General features: G+C 47.6%; 1 protein-coding gene across 1 annotated transcript in view; it reads right to left on the bottom strand.

Annotated features, from left to right (window-relative positions):
* Sipa1l1 (signal induced proliferation associated 1 like 1) overlaps nt 1-14,513 on the bottom strand; it is a 300,315-nt gene that overhangs the window by 5,961 nt on the left and 279,841 nt on the right. Inside the window, exons 17-19 of the mRNA XM_051148660.1 lie at nt 9,648-9,887; nt 8,787-8,952; nt 2,489-2,735 (exon numbers count right to left, since the gene is read on the bottom strand). Coding sequence (XP_051004617.1) covers nt 2,489-2,735; nt 8,787-8,952; nt 9,648-9,887 — 653 coding nt within the window. The remainder of the gene's footprint in view (nt 1-2,488; nt 2,736-8,786; nt 8,953-9,647; nt 9,888-14,513) is intronic.

The following is a 14,513-nucleotide window of genomic DNA, read 5'->3' as shown; positions in this document are numbered from 1 at the left end:
ATTACAGCCAAGGGAGGCTGACACCTACCAGAGGAGCAAAAGGATCTCTTCTTATCTGGGCCACAAGCAAAGGTCTGCCCCAGCTTCTACAGGCTCCGTGCTCAGGAGTGGAGAGGGACAAGGGCAGCCCTGGCTCCTGTGCTTTGTATCCAGGAATGGTCTACTGGTTCCACAGCTGGGGGCATGAGGTAGCATGAGACGTAGATCAGACCACACTGGCAATGCTAAGTCTCTCGTAGAAGCCAGCCTTGGAAGGGGACTTTCCGTGGGCACTGGCATCAGTCTCCATCCTGGAGACCCTAGATATCACCTGATCAGCAATTTTACAGCAATCACATCCAAAAGTCATGGTTTTCTAAGGCAAAAGTTACTCACTGCAAACATTAAAGACATGTAATGGCGGACAATGATAAAAACCCTTGCTCAGGGTACCAGGGACCCCCTGATGCTGTCACTGCTGCTCAGGGTTGTGAAGGCAGACAAGTGGAAAGCAGGGAGGTCTCCTAGAGCCAGCAGCCAGCATGGAAACAGCATTGTATGTAACTCCATGAGGACACCCCTCAAATGTGCCACAGCACCAATACCCAATGCTTTGCAAACATGGAGCTCAGCAAAGCTCACTGCAAAGTTACACAGCTCCAGAAATACCTGCTTATAAGGGATCAAAGCTGTGCCCCTGAGGCAGCCTGGTGAGCCAGGGTATATGCAGTGCACGCTTTCCCTGTCAAGCATGCAGAGAACTGTGCTGCGGTGCAGCTGCTGGCTGCTAATGTACTGAAAACGAGTGAGATTATGAGGAAATGGAAGTCAACAGATCCTGCAAGATGTCAATGCTCAGCTGTATTTAGCCCTGATCCCACCGAGGGTATGGAGGAGGAACAGATAATTTGTGTGCCACTTATAACCTTCCTGCCCTTTCATCCCTGACACCCCAGTTTCCACGTAGGGAAAAGAAACTAAACCACCACCTCTGTCCCTCAAATACACCAAACAAAGCTGCTGAGTGTGGAGCAGGGACTCAGCACAGATGCCACCTGGCTTCCAGCAGGAGGTGGAGGGAAAGGTGCACAGCGAGGGCATGCGCCCCTCCCCTCCCCATGGCTCTCTGGACGGTTTTCTTGGAATACAAGCCTCTAGAAGCTAGAGCATTCTGGCGTATGATCAAGCAAGCGCACATATGTGTGTGTATGGGGGGTTATTACTACTTTTTATTGCTTGTGAAGGTTGGAGAGAAGTGCAGGAAGAGTAGAAAAGCTTTCAAGATAGGGAGGACCACAGGACTAGAGAGGTTCAGAACAGCGGTCCCTGCATGGGGAGGACGGAAGGAGAAGAGTGAAAGTGCATGAGGCTTCCACAGAGGGGCTAAGCCTAGAGCAGTGGCTCTCAACCTGAGGGTCATGACCTCTTTGGCAAATCTCTATTTCCAAAAAATATTTACATTACAATTCATAGCAGTAGCAAAATTATGAAGTAGTAAAGAAAATCATTTTATGGACAGAGGCCAGCACAACATGGGGAACTCTACTGAAGGGCGGCAGCATTAGGGAGCGGGAGAACTGCTGCTCTACAGTGTGGCAGCAGGAAGCAGTGCCTCCTGTGGTGACTGTGGCTCACTGCCAGTGACTTCCTGGCGCTGAGGGTAGGTGGAGGAAGGAGCAAAGGGAGACCGATGATCCCTGAGCAGGTGGAGGAGATGTGGGAGAGTTCGTGCGTGTGAGGGAGGGCTCAGGAAGGTGCAGCGCGGACAGCAGGCTGAGAAGCACGGCTCCAGAGACAGGAAGCGACGTGGGGCTGACACACACGACCACGGCAGCACAGTGCTCAGAAGGGAAAAGTCAGAGAATCTGGTTAAAATGGTATGAGCAGTAAAGGATCGGACATGGGGGCCTGTGCTGTGTGTCTACTGGATTCAGCCATGGCTATCAGATGAGCCTGGAGTGGATGCAGGCAGAGAGAAGAAAGAAAAACTTAAGTCTAAAGTGCCGGAACACAGCTGTAGTAACACTGGGATATAGTCAGGCCATAAACAAGACAGCACACATGACGTAGGAGGTGCAGGGATCCTAATCCTCTTCCTGGAAGATCCTCCACTGATTGGCCGGACAGGAAACAAATGAGTGTGGCAGACAGTGAGGGCAACCTTCTTACAGGCTGGGAATGGGAGAGCAACTACAGGCCGATGTGGGATCCTGTGGCAGCTGATGGAAGCAGGGCACATATCTCTATGAAATTACTAATCTCGTGTTAGCTCCGTTTGCCCAACGGCTAGGACATCTGACGAGAACACCGATTCTCAGACGGTTCTCTCAGAGCAATTCAGCAGCTCTTGCGTAAAGTCTAACAACCTGTGCTGACCGATGCTGAGGTGTGACTGAGGATGGAATAGAGAAAGGAATTCCTCCAAACTATGCCCCAGGAAAACAAATGGCTGGCTGTCGTACTGGGCCTTGGGCCATCCACAGGACTGCCTAGCTGCAGGCACACTTACCATGCAACGACTTCATTCCCAAGGTGTAAGATGGCCTCCTCAGTGGAAGCGACTTGGGGAGAGATGGGTAGGTGCTGCTGAAGAGGACGTCATTGGGCAGGGCTTGGTCTAGAAGGGAAGCCCTGGAGGTGAAGAAGGGCTCCCTCTGGCTGCTGTAAATGCTCTCGTCTGACAGGGTTCTGTGCAGGGCCCGTCGCGAGGTGGGGGTGGAGGGAAACGGTGACTGAGGAGAGGACAGTGCGTGGAACTGGAAAACAAGAAAGGCTGGAGTCAGGAGCGGGTCACAGAGCAAGACCAAGGCCTGGTGTGTGAAGCAGGGACAAGCTGCCTCAGGTTGAGCCCCACCCAGTCCTACATGCCAGGGAGAGAGGTTGTACCCTTGTTCAGGGTGAAGCCGACTCATGCGCTATCAAGGTTATGTGGTACTAAGTAACAAAATAATCATTTTCTTGGTTGTTTTTGAGATGGGGGGGGGTGGTGTCTTACTATGTAATCCTAGCTAACCTGGAACTCAAGAGAGCCACCTGCGTGAGTAAAGGTATTGCACTCCTAGTCTTAATATGAACTTTCTTTGAACCTTGTGTCATTGGCCAGATCATGTAATCTCCCACAACTAGACTCTTCAGCCATAAATGTGAGCAAAGCACCTGCCTGGATCACCACACCTGCTCACCAAAACGCTGGCTCACAATGGCGCCTGCCAGGAGGCTGAAAAATGAAGACGAGCGGTTAAGAACAGGGGTGGACAGCTGAGGAGCGGCGACAGGGAACCTCAGAAGCTTGCCAGATGACAACCAGGAGATGACCACCAAAGTGCACACACTCAAGGCTGCAGCGACAGCTCAGCAGTTAAAAGCACTGGCTGCTCTTGCAGAGGATCAGGGTTCAATTCTCAGCTCGTACAGGGTGGCTCACAGCCATCTGAAACTCTAGTTCCAGGGGATACAGCACCTTCTTCCGGCCTCGGCCCGTGTGTGGTGCACAGACTAATATGCAGTCACAACACTATTACACACAAATATGAAACTTCACCCTCAGCACAACATGAACGTGTAACGGTCGCTCTTGCCACGAGCAGCTGAAGAACAAGCTCTAATACAGTCTCCCCCGGTGGATGGGCGTCATTAGTTTTTAAGACAATTATCTTTGTAGAAATGTTATTTACTGTGTGATGTATGTGTGTGGCCACATATGCCACTGGCAAATGTATGGAGGTCAAAGGGCAACTATGTACTCTTGGGTTTCTCTTCCACTTTTATATAGAGATAGAACTCCTCACGCTTGCAGGACAAGTCCTTTCACCATCTGCTGACCCAAGGAGATCATTTGTTTTCCTTTTTTTTTTTTTAAGATTTATTTATTTATTTATTATGTATATAATGTTCTGCTTGCATGTGTGCCTACACATCAGAAGAGGGCACCAGATCTCATTATAAATGGTTATGAGCCACCACGTGGTTGCTGGGAATTGAACTCAGGACCTCTGGAAGAGCAGACAGTGCTCTTAACCTCTGAGCCATCTCTCCAGCCCAAGGAGACCATTTTTTTTTTTTTTTTTTTTTTTTTGCAGATGTACTTTTTTTTCCTTTGTCAAGGCTGAGCTCTCTTCACCTTAGGCTGATCTGCTTCTGCCTCCTACGTGCTGGGACTAAAGACATCCACCATGCTATGTGGCTTTAGGTTTTTCTGTAACTAGCAAAGCTCCTGAAAATCCATCTTACCGAGAGCCAACAGGCCCAGGGTTAACACATCCAGCAAGCTGGAGGCCAGGTGGATGCCTGAATCAAGTTATCACTAGTCAGTTTCTTTGTTTCTTTTTTCTTCAAGACAGAGTTTCTCTGTGTAGCCCTGGCTGTCCTGGAACTCTCTTTGTAGACCAAGCTGGCTTTGAATTCACAGAGATTTGCCTGCCTCTGCCTCCCTAGTGCTGGGCTTAAAGATGTGCATCACCACGCCCGGTTAATAAGTGTTTTGCAGGACACTGTTTACCTTGACAGGGACAGCATGGGGCAAAGGAAGCCTCAGTCCCTGCTGCAGTGACTTCCTGCTATCTGAGCGAGCAAAGAGGGACAACTTAGCAATAGCTCCTTTAGGTGGCTGGAATCACAGACACAGAAACAAAGCTGACACTGGGGCTTATCTGTATGCACTAGGCCTGGTGTATTTTCACCCAACAACCCAATCAAGCCAATACCCCACCTTCCATGGCTGCACAAACTATTTTTCCCCTTTTTTGTTTGCTTTTTATTTGTTTTGTTTTTGAGACAGGGTTTCTCTGTGTAGCCTTGGCTGTCCTTGACTCTTCGTAGACCAGGCTGGCCTTGAACTCACAGCTATCTGTCTGTCTCTGCCTCCCTGAGTGCTGGGATTACAAGCCACGACGCCCCGCTGCTATGCAAACTATTAATCAGACACATTGTAAATAAGAGTACAGTGTAACCAACATACTAACAATCTTGTTAAGTTAAAACTTGAGGATGCAGGGCCAAGGAGGTGGCTCAGCAGGTACAAGCACTTCTCAGAACGGCCAGACAACCCAAGTTTGGATCTCTGCGATCCAAGCTTGAAGTGACACGTGTCGTCTGCAATCCAAGTAATTTATGGAGGTTTGAATAAGAATGTCCCCCATAGGCTCATAGTTTTGAATGCTGGGTCACCAGGAAGTGTCACTATTCACACTATTAGGAAGTGTGTCATTGGGGGTTGGCTTTGAGTCTCTCTCAGCCAGTGAGTCAGGATATAGCTCTTTCTCCAGCACCACGTCTGCCTGTATGCCACCACACTTCTTGCCATGAAGCTATAAGCAAGCCCCAATTAAATGCTTACTTTTATAAGAAGTTCCATCACAGTGATGCAACACTAAGACACACTTCTGTGGTAAGAGGGGAGGCAGAGGCAGGCGAGTCCTCTAGAAGCTTGAGGGCCAATTAGCTTGGAGAATGCTACCCAACAATAATGAGAAAGACACCTCAAAGGAAGTGTGTATATGCACCATGGCAGGCACACTCTCACACAAACACACACACAAACTACACGATGATACCCATCACACACATACACATACAAAAATAAATATTTTTTAAAATCATGATGAGTTAAATCTATGGTATGCACAAGCTGGCCTAGGACTAAGCTACTATGATCAGTCTGTGAGAGCAGTGACTGTTTCTTTCACTACTTTATGGAGTGGAGTGGATTTTATATGGATTTCTAACTAGTTTTATTAAAATTAAATCACCTTGTTTCTGTTTTCAAGGCTCTAGAACTATCAGACAATGCTCCTGCCTCAGCACATCTCAATGGATCTTCTTTCTCCTCCTCTTCCTCCTCCTTTTCCTCCTCCTCCTCCTCCTCCTCTTCTTCTTCTTCTTTAAAGATTTATTTATTTTATGTAGACAAGTGCTCTATCTGCATGTACACCAGAAGAGGGCACCAGATCTCATTACAGATGGTTGTTACCGGGAATTGAACTCAGGACCTCTGGAAGAGTAGACAGTGCTCTAAACCTCTGAGCTGTCTCTCCAGCCCCTCACTGGATCTTTTTTTTAGCACTCCAGGCTTTAGAAGAAAATTTTAATTCCCAACAAGCATCTCCAGCCTGAGGTTTTATAGGAGAGAAACCCTAAACAATTCCTATTTTGCTTCTTTGGGAACTATCAGCAGTTCTCTGGACGCACACTTTACTAGGCATTAGGGAATCCTGACCCACAGGGAAGTGGGGCAGGCGAGGAAGGATGCCACCTGGCTGGGAGCTTTCTGCCCCTTAAGACACAGCAGTCTCGTGGCTTGTCAAAACCTCTTAGCACACAGCTCACAATTTCCTGGGCTTGTATTTTTCCCCTTTTTTGTTTGCTTGTAGGTATAGAAATCCACCAAGTACCTGCTGTGCAGATCCCCAGGGCTCCTGACCAGTGCTGCCAGTCCTGGATTTCAGAGCACAGAGACAGGTGCACCGAGTCCTCAAAGTGTGCCCCAAGGACCCCAAGGGGTTTCTTATAGAATCACTGGTGGGGAGAGGGTCAGGGGGACCCTGAGTCCATGTCAGCCCTTCTCTCCCACCACAGAAGTTCAGTTGTACAATTTGAGCTTTGGTGGATGATTTTACTTAAAAAAAAAAAAAAAAAAAAGGTGGGGAGGCTTCTGAACTTTAAAGCTACCGAATGAAGCATTTGGAGACTACTGGTCCCCCAATTTGATCACAGCCCAGCAAAGGTGGCTTGTTATTTCACCTCCACTCTGGCCCGCGGGGACTCAGACCTTCTTCATCCCGTGTTGGCCCTTTCAAGGCGAACAGTGTCCTGCAGGCTGATGTTCACCCATGCTCTCACCATTCCCGGCTGCTTTGGCTGTCAGTGATACAGTCACCAGCTCTCACAGTAAACTAGTAGCTTCTCCTACACATAGGTCTACCTGGAACCCCTTGCTCCGGTCCACCTGACTGGAAAGGAGGATAGGACACTGCCTGAAGCAAGCAAGACAACCGTTCTGCCTGTGCAGTGAGTGCTACAGCTCCATGAACATTCTCAGGGCAGAGCACTGACTAACTCAGCTCCACTGGTGGAAAAGCGGGGACCCACAGCTCACAAGACAGGAAGCCCACAGCGGCATGTGAGCAGGCTCTACCACTCTAGCTCAGAAATGGCTCTCGGCTTCTTCCTGATGTTTCCTGCTGGCCTGAAGCCTTGAGCCAGGACTGGCCTGGAAGGCTTCTCAAGGCAATGCTAGCCTCCCTCACACAGAGACATGATCATCTGGAAGACACACCAGAGCTACTTAGCTGAACTCGCCTGAAACAGAGCCAGCCTAGGAAGGACCGACTGGAGAAGAAAACCCACGCACTACCCTGCTGTGCCAGAGCCCTGATGCAAAGGCCAGAGCCAGCAGGAGCACACCGCCCTTGCAGAGGGTCTCACACAGATTCAAACAGTAACTCATTTTAGAGATAAAGGCCAAGGCCTGCAATGTGGGCAGACAGACGTTAACCCTCAACTATTCCCACTGCACAAGTAAATCCAAAGAATAGAGGCTCTGAGTTCACTACCCCTGGCCAAAAAATGTTCAAGTAGGATTTAATGGAAAGATTCCTTCTGGGGCAAGTTTTACTATCCTTGAGCCTTGAGGAGCACATATAAAATAATTTTATGTTGAAACTGGGATTTCGAAGTTTTCATATGTCACCTTGGGTTTTGATGGGTTCAAGCACCATCTTCCTCAAGGTTGCTAAGGAACCATTTGTTCCCTGGATCATGATTCAGAACTGCTAAGAGCTGGCTTCCGAAACAGAATGACAGATGCCAGGAATGGCTGTATCTGCAAACCATCTAGTCACATAAATCATGTTAATAAGCCAGTTACTTCTCAGCAAAACTCCAGAGTGGCCCCTGGGATACATGTAATTCCCGTAAAGGCTGAGTTTCAGATTAGGGGTATAGCTGATCTGTGTGGGTGGTGTGCATTCACACACAAGCACAGAGAAGTCTGGAGATGCAGGGGCCCATGGCTACTCCAAGCACACTCACGCTGACTCCAGTGGAGGCTGGTGTGTGGGAAGAATTTTCTAGCTAGCATTTCCAACACCTTCTCAGTACTCTGAAACTAGCTTTCTAGTCACACTGAACATCATTAAATTCAAAGTTCAAGGAGGAAAACCCTCAGAGTCACCCCCAGGACCTTTCTGGAGTGGCCTGCTTTTTCCTGGGCAAGGAGGAATTCCTCAGGCCCTCACTGCTGAGAATGCAGATGCAGGGGACCCTCAGGAGCTTTCCGGGCCCTGCTAGGAGGTGCCAAGCAGTTGAGTGGAAGGTAGGCCACCAACAAACGCACCCAAATGCTGAGTGAGCATTAGAGATGGGTGGAGAGGAAGCCTCGGCTCCAGGGAAAGCAGGCACCTCTGAGTCTGGCTACAAGGCAGTCCCCTGATGTGTAGAGTGTATTACTTGTGGTCAGCAGAGTGTAGGCATAGAGACCAGCAGGTATACTCAGGACACATGTGAGAAAAAGGACCTTCTGGGCAGAAGGCAGGCTGGAGACCATATGAAAAATGTTCTAGCTGACAATGGAGCCACAGGTGTCTTTACAACGTCCTGGAAGTGACACCACTTAAGTGTGGACCAAGGAGTCATGCACTTCAGAACAGCAAACACTAGAAGAGAGGGAGGTAACAGTAACAGGATACTAAGAAGATGTGGCTGCAAGGACAGAGCACCCAACACTGAGGAAGAGGAGTCCCCAACACCCTCAGCCGAAGGTCCCATCATGCCTAGTTTTTCTCTGCCAATTTCCCCAGCCTGCTTTCTACCTTGAAATTCTTCTGTGATTCGGGTGTTGGGCTCTCCAGGTCGATGAGTTTCTTTAGATCCTCCTCAATGGTGGATTTGGAGGTTGGCTTCGGGGATGCCCGCAGGTCCCTGGTCGAGGCACGAAGCCTGGTGTGGGCCATCTCATTACTATCACTCTGATGACGCCTGGGGAGAAGGGTAGAGATGCAGTCAGTAGGGCTGGCTCCTGGAGGCTGAGAAGGGTGACAGACAACGGGTCTGGGTCCTGTTTACATCACAATCCACAAAGGTCAGAGCTTGTAGTATCAGCAGAGCCAATGTGAAACACAAGATAAAGTCACTCCTCTACAGCAAACTGTTCACCCTGCTTGGCCAACGCCAACAGCAGACCCAGCAGATCAGAGACAGATCCTCACTGCCACCTTTATACAATGGTAGCAAAGTGACAGGAATATACTTAGAGAAGTCCTTTATCCTTGGGGAATTTATTCATTTTCTAATATCTTCCTGGCCCTCCTAGCCCAGTCAAGAAGCCGTCTGCGGAAAGGCTCGGCTACCCCAAAGTTGTCTTTCATACAGCTCTTTCCTAGGACAGCTAAAGATCTCAGATCAAAATGTTTACAGTACATCTTACTCAAGTAATGAAGTGGAGAAATAATTTTTACAAATTCACTTAGCAAATAAAATCTCATGTGGGGGAGGGGAGAAGTGTGATCAGAATATATTACATGAAAAAGTTATTTTCATTAAGAAAAGAAAACAAAAATCTCTGCACTAAGCCAGTCCCTCCAAGTTCAGCCCTAGCCCAGCATCATCGGCCAGATGAGACTCCCCGGTTCCTTCTGTGAGCAGTAAGTAAGTAGAGGGAGGAAATCTCTTACTTTCTGGTATCCATAAATCCCACGGAGTTGATGGTTCCTTCTGGCTTTTTCCATCCAATCAGGTACTTGCTAGTGGCGCCCTGGCGGGGGTAGAAAGTCCTAGGCCCAGAGGAGGATGAGGAAGAAGAGGAGAAGGAAGGTGCGAGCTGGGAGGATGAGGCGGGGTGAAGCTCCTCTTTTGGTGAACTTCTGGCGCTGGAGAACACCACTGGGCTGGCAGAGTGTCGGGAGCTCATAGTACTGTGGGGGGCAGAACAGAGACTGTGACTGCAGTGTATACGCCATGTCAGCAAAGTGGTGTCCAAGGTGGGGGTGAAGGCCAGGTTATGAAAAATGGATTTTGAAGAAATGATTAAAAGAGATGGCTAGTGCCTTCCTTTTCTCTCCCTGTAATTTAAATGTCTGCTTTCAAAGTGACAGTCATGGGGCTTGGCCTGCGCTTGAAGTTAGGAGTAAAAGCAGTTAAGATGGAGGGGCGCTTTCAGACACACTTGCCCCACTTAAGTCCAGGAGGGGCAAGGGACAGGGTGTGTGTCTGTAGGGCCCCATCAGATCTGGGGGTCATGGAGATGCTAAGATTGGGCTAAGGATCAGGGAAAGATCAAGTAAGGGATACAGCTCTCCTGGACATCCAAGGCCAAGGGCATGCTGAGGTCTATGTAGCATCTAGCATTCATACTGACTCAAAGAGGCTGCTCATTATCAGACAAGTTTTAAGACTGAAAAAAGCAGACTTTTCAAGGCTGGAAAGGAGAACCTATATCAGCCACCCACATCCATGACCCCCATACCCCCTTCTGGAGGTCTCTTGGAGCCCATCTCCACACTATGAGCTCTGCAGAGCTCTGCTCAGGGACATCTAAGGGCAGGTGACTCCTACCTACAGCAGACATACAATTGCACTCCTCAGTGGCCCTTTTAGATGTCAAAAACTAACCATCCTGACTGAACAAATATTAAGGTATCAGTAGTGATATGCAGATGTGACAAAGTACCACTCAGCAACAGAAGATGGTAACAAAGGGTGTGTGGGGTGTCCGGGAACTCTAGCTTGGCAACTTTTCTGCAACTCTGAAACTATCACAATATTTTAAAGTGTTACAGTAGAAACAAAACCCAGATCCTACTGGCTGACATAATATTTATCAGTGAAAATAAATCTTGACACCTGGCCTCAAACCTTACAGAAAGTCAAGTATACCTGGATTGTATTTTAAAGCAGAGACCTACAGATTCTGAACCACACCATGGAAGAACATTTTTATAACAGACACATAGTGTTTTTAAAATGACACTGTGAAAATATGAAAGCCCATTAAAGTGTCAGGTGGTGGTGGTGCACACCTTTAATCCCAGTGCTCAGTATGCAAAGGCAGATGGATCTCTGAGTTCAAGGCCAGCCTAGTCTACAGAATAAGTTCCTGGGCAGCCAGGGCCACACAGAGAAACTCTGTCTTGAAAAACAAAACAGAACAAGACAAAAACAAAAACAAGAAAAACAAAAACAAAACAAAACCACTATCCAGCTGATGGCGCATAAAGACACATGCAACAGTATGTCCTTATTCACTCTATAAAACTCCTCAAAACAAACAAGGCATCTAGGTCAACAAATAAAACAGGTAACGATTTAAACAGTAATTTCAAAAGAACGATTAAATAGAAAGCCTAGAAACATGACCATGTATCAAGAAATACAAATTAAACCATAAGGATACTGCACATCTACCAGAATGGCTAAATGAACAGATCTCACATCAGAGAGGATATGATACAGCAACAACTCTTACTGATGCTGGCAATATATCCTTGTTACAATCTTTTTGGTCAACTATGTCACAGCCTGTGCTGAGGCTGAACATGTACCCTCCAGATGCAGCAATCGCTCTCCTACCGACCGAGGTAAGAAAAGGCACACATATGTGCAGCTAAGGCACACCCAGGAATCTATAGCACCCTCAGACCAGAAACAACCCGAATAGGGACCAGCAAAGGCAAACAAGCTGAGGCGGCCTGGAACACAGGAATAGATCTCAGCACCGTGGTGTTGATGGAAAAAGATACCATGTGATGGAAGGAGAGGGTGTGATCTGGTTCTTATCAAGTCCAGAAACAAGGAGACTAAGACTGAGTCTGAGCTGACATCAGAGCTGTGTCTGGAGAAGGGGACAGAGTGAGGTGTCAGGATGTCAGTGACGGTCTACTGTTTTATCTGTACAGGGCTCACGTGGGTGCACATGGGCCTTGGCTGCCTCTTGCCATATGAATGTTAACTTTCTGTGACAATGTCCACAGAAAAGCAGAAATCAACCACTTGAAAGGGGGAGCCCTGTTGGTATTCACAGACCAGCTACCAGCCCTGGAGAAGCAGGAGGAAGAGTCCACTTGGAGAGCTTCCCAGATGAACAAGGCCTTCCTACCTCAGAACACAAAGAACCATCTTCTCGATTTCTAACGAATGCAGAAGAGATAGGCCCAAACCCAGAGAAACAGAATACAAAATTACTAGACTTACACTAATACTGCAAACATTTTCCCCCAAGTGTCTTTCCAGCTAGAGATGGTAGGCGAAATTACCACATCTCCAAAGGCAACATTAATGAAAAGCCATACAGCTTTGCCTCCTGATAAACATTCCACCTAGCTGCTTTAAAATTAAGAAGAGGGGCTGAAGAGATGGCTCAGTGGTTAAGAGCATGCACTTCTCTCACAGAGGACCAGAGTTTGGTTCCCAGTGGCATATTACAATCTGTGACACCAGAAGAGCCAACGTCTTCTTCCTGCCTCTGAGGGCCATCAGAACATACTCTTCCTGCATACACTTATAGTTTAAAAAGAAAAAAATACAACTTAAAGGAGGAATGCAAAACTGCTTCCTAAATGTGGCATATTAAGTAAGGGCAGAACAACAGCAGATCTCTGCTACAGAAAGAAGGTCAAAAGCGTGAAAATGAACTGAAGGAAAAAGGGAAAACCTCAAAAGGATAAAGAGTGTACTGCAGCACCAGAGGCACAGGGCACATCTGGGGAGGCGCAGCGCACATCAGGAGAGGTACAGCGCACATCAGGGCAGGCAGTGCCAGCTGCTTGCTTCTGCAGGCAAAAGGTCAGCCTCAGACAAGCTTTAGACAGTGGGTGGAAAGTGCCTGTTAGTTATTTAGGGACAAGATTCTAGGTTTTTGATTTGCAGATTTTAAAATTCATTTGTTGCTTTAGGATCTCTTCACATGCAATGAGAACATAGCTCCGAGGCCCCAAGCCTTAGGCATGGTTGGTGTTTAAAGCAGGTCTAACTTACACATCTGACCTTGGATAATCACAGGAGCCCTATGTTACAACTGCTGACTGTGTCTCCTCTCCACCGATGCTGATGCAGTAGGTGGGATAGGGCTGGGACATGAGAACTCACACTGCTAATGTGTTCCCAGAGGCTGCTGGGGTCCATAGCCCAGGCTCTCATGTCTACTGCACCTGAGGTATACCTGAACTGCCACAGTTTACCTTTCTAGTACTTTAATATTACACAGCTACTCAAAACTCCTAGAACTTTAAAAGACTAAAGTTGAGTCAAAACAAGTATTTGCCTGGAGAGTAGAAAATAAATTAAACAGTTCATTAATTTACAAATCATTCCACCATGCTACAATCTATGCCAAAAGAAAGTTAAAGAGGAGGCCGAGAAGTGCTCAAGGAGATGGCAGCATGCATGTTATGCAGTTCTTACAGTTTTCTATTCTATGTGAATTTAACTGTCATTTTCCTAACTGGCATCTGAAGATTGTCTGGACTAGCAAATAAACTGAAAGGCGACCTCACTGTTACATGCCCACCACGGCCAGGCACCCAGTAGGTTCTTGCCAAAACATTTGCCGTGTAGTTTCTCCTCTGCACCTGGCCGATGCAGGGCACCTGTTAGTATTCTGCCTTCCTGATTGGATATGAACTCCATGAGGGCTGAGGTGCTTTTCATGCTCGATATTGCATGTTGCATACCTAGAACAGTCCTGGCAACTGCAACTACTCAACATACGACTGAAGAGAAGGCTAAGTCAGTGGTAAAATGGGAATCCATCTCAAATGTGAGATTATGGGATGCATACATGTGTTTTACTCAAACTGTACTTAAAACTTGATGTTGTTTAATTTTTATTGTAAGAGATAATTATGTCTACAAATGATGTTTCTGCTTAAGTGTATCCTCACCAGGATACGTGCTTAACTGACCACGGAGCATGGTTATCCATTTTATCTATGAATATGATGGCTAATACTGGGTCCCAGGTGTGAGATGCCAGCCAGCACACTTCTGTTTACTAATGGTTATACCCAGGCAGCCCCAGTAAGAACTGGGACCATATGGGAACAAAGTCACAAACAGAAACAAATGAAAATTCACTGGCTTGTCTTCCTTGCTTAGTGTACACACCCCCTGGAAGCTAAGGCATAACCTGGGACACCTCCAAAACATGTACCCCAGGGTTCTAATCCCAGGGATGCTAATGGGACAAAGCTGTATCAGTGTCTGCAGACTTGGCAGAAATTGCCCCCAAAATGTGTACCCCATTTGAGAGCCACTGCTTGAATCCAGTTGAATTGCCATACTCCTCTAACTTGTTGAACCCCACTTCATGTCTGCCCAGATCTAGGCGCTGAAGCCACAATACCATGGTACTGAAGCAATGCCCTGGCCCTGCAGGAGCAGCTATCAGGGCAGAATCACGGGCTCAGATGACATTTTCTTGAGTCAAAGAAATCCGTGTTTTGAAACATTTCTAAGTCAGGCATGGTGGCGCATGTCTTTAATCCCAGCACTCATGAGGCAGAGGCAGGCGGATTGATGTGAGTTCGAGGCCAGCCTGGTCTACA

The sequence above is a fragment of the Acomys russatus genome, chromosome 1 (genome assembly GCF_903995435.1).
Source record: "Acomys russatus chromosome 1, mAcoRus1.1, whole genome shotgun sequence".
Lineage (NCBI taxonomy): Eukaryota > Metazoa > Chordata > Mammalia > Rodentia > Muridae > Acomys > Acomys russatus.
The sequence above is the reverse complement of the archived record's forward strand: the minus strand, read 5'-3'. Positions and strand labels throughout refer to the sequence as shown.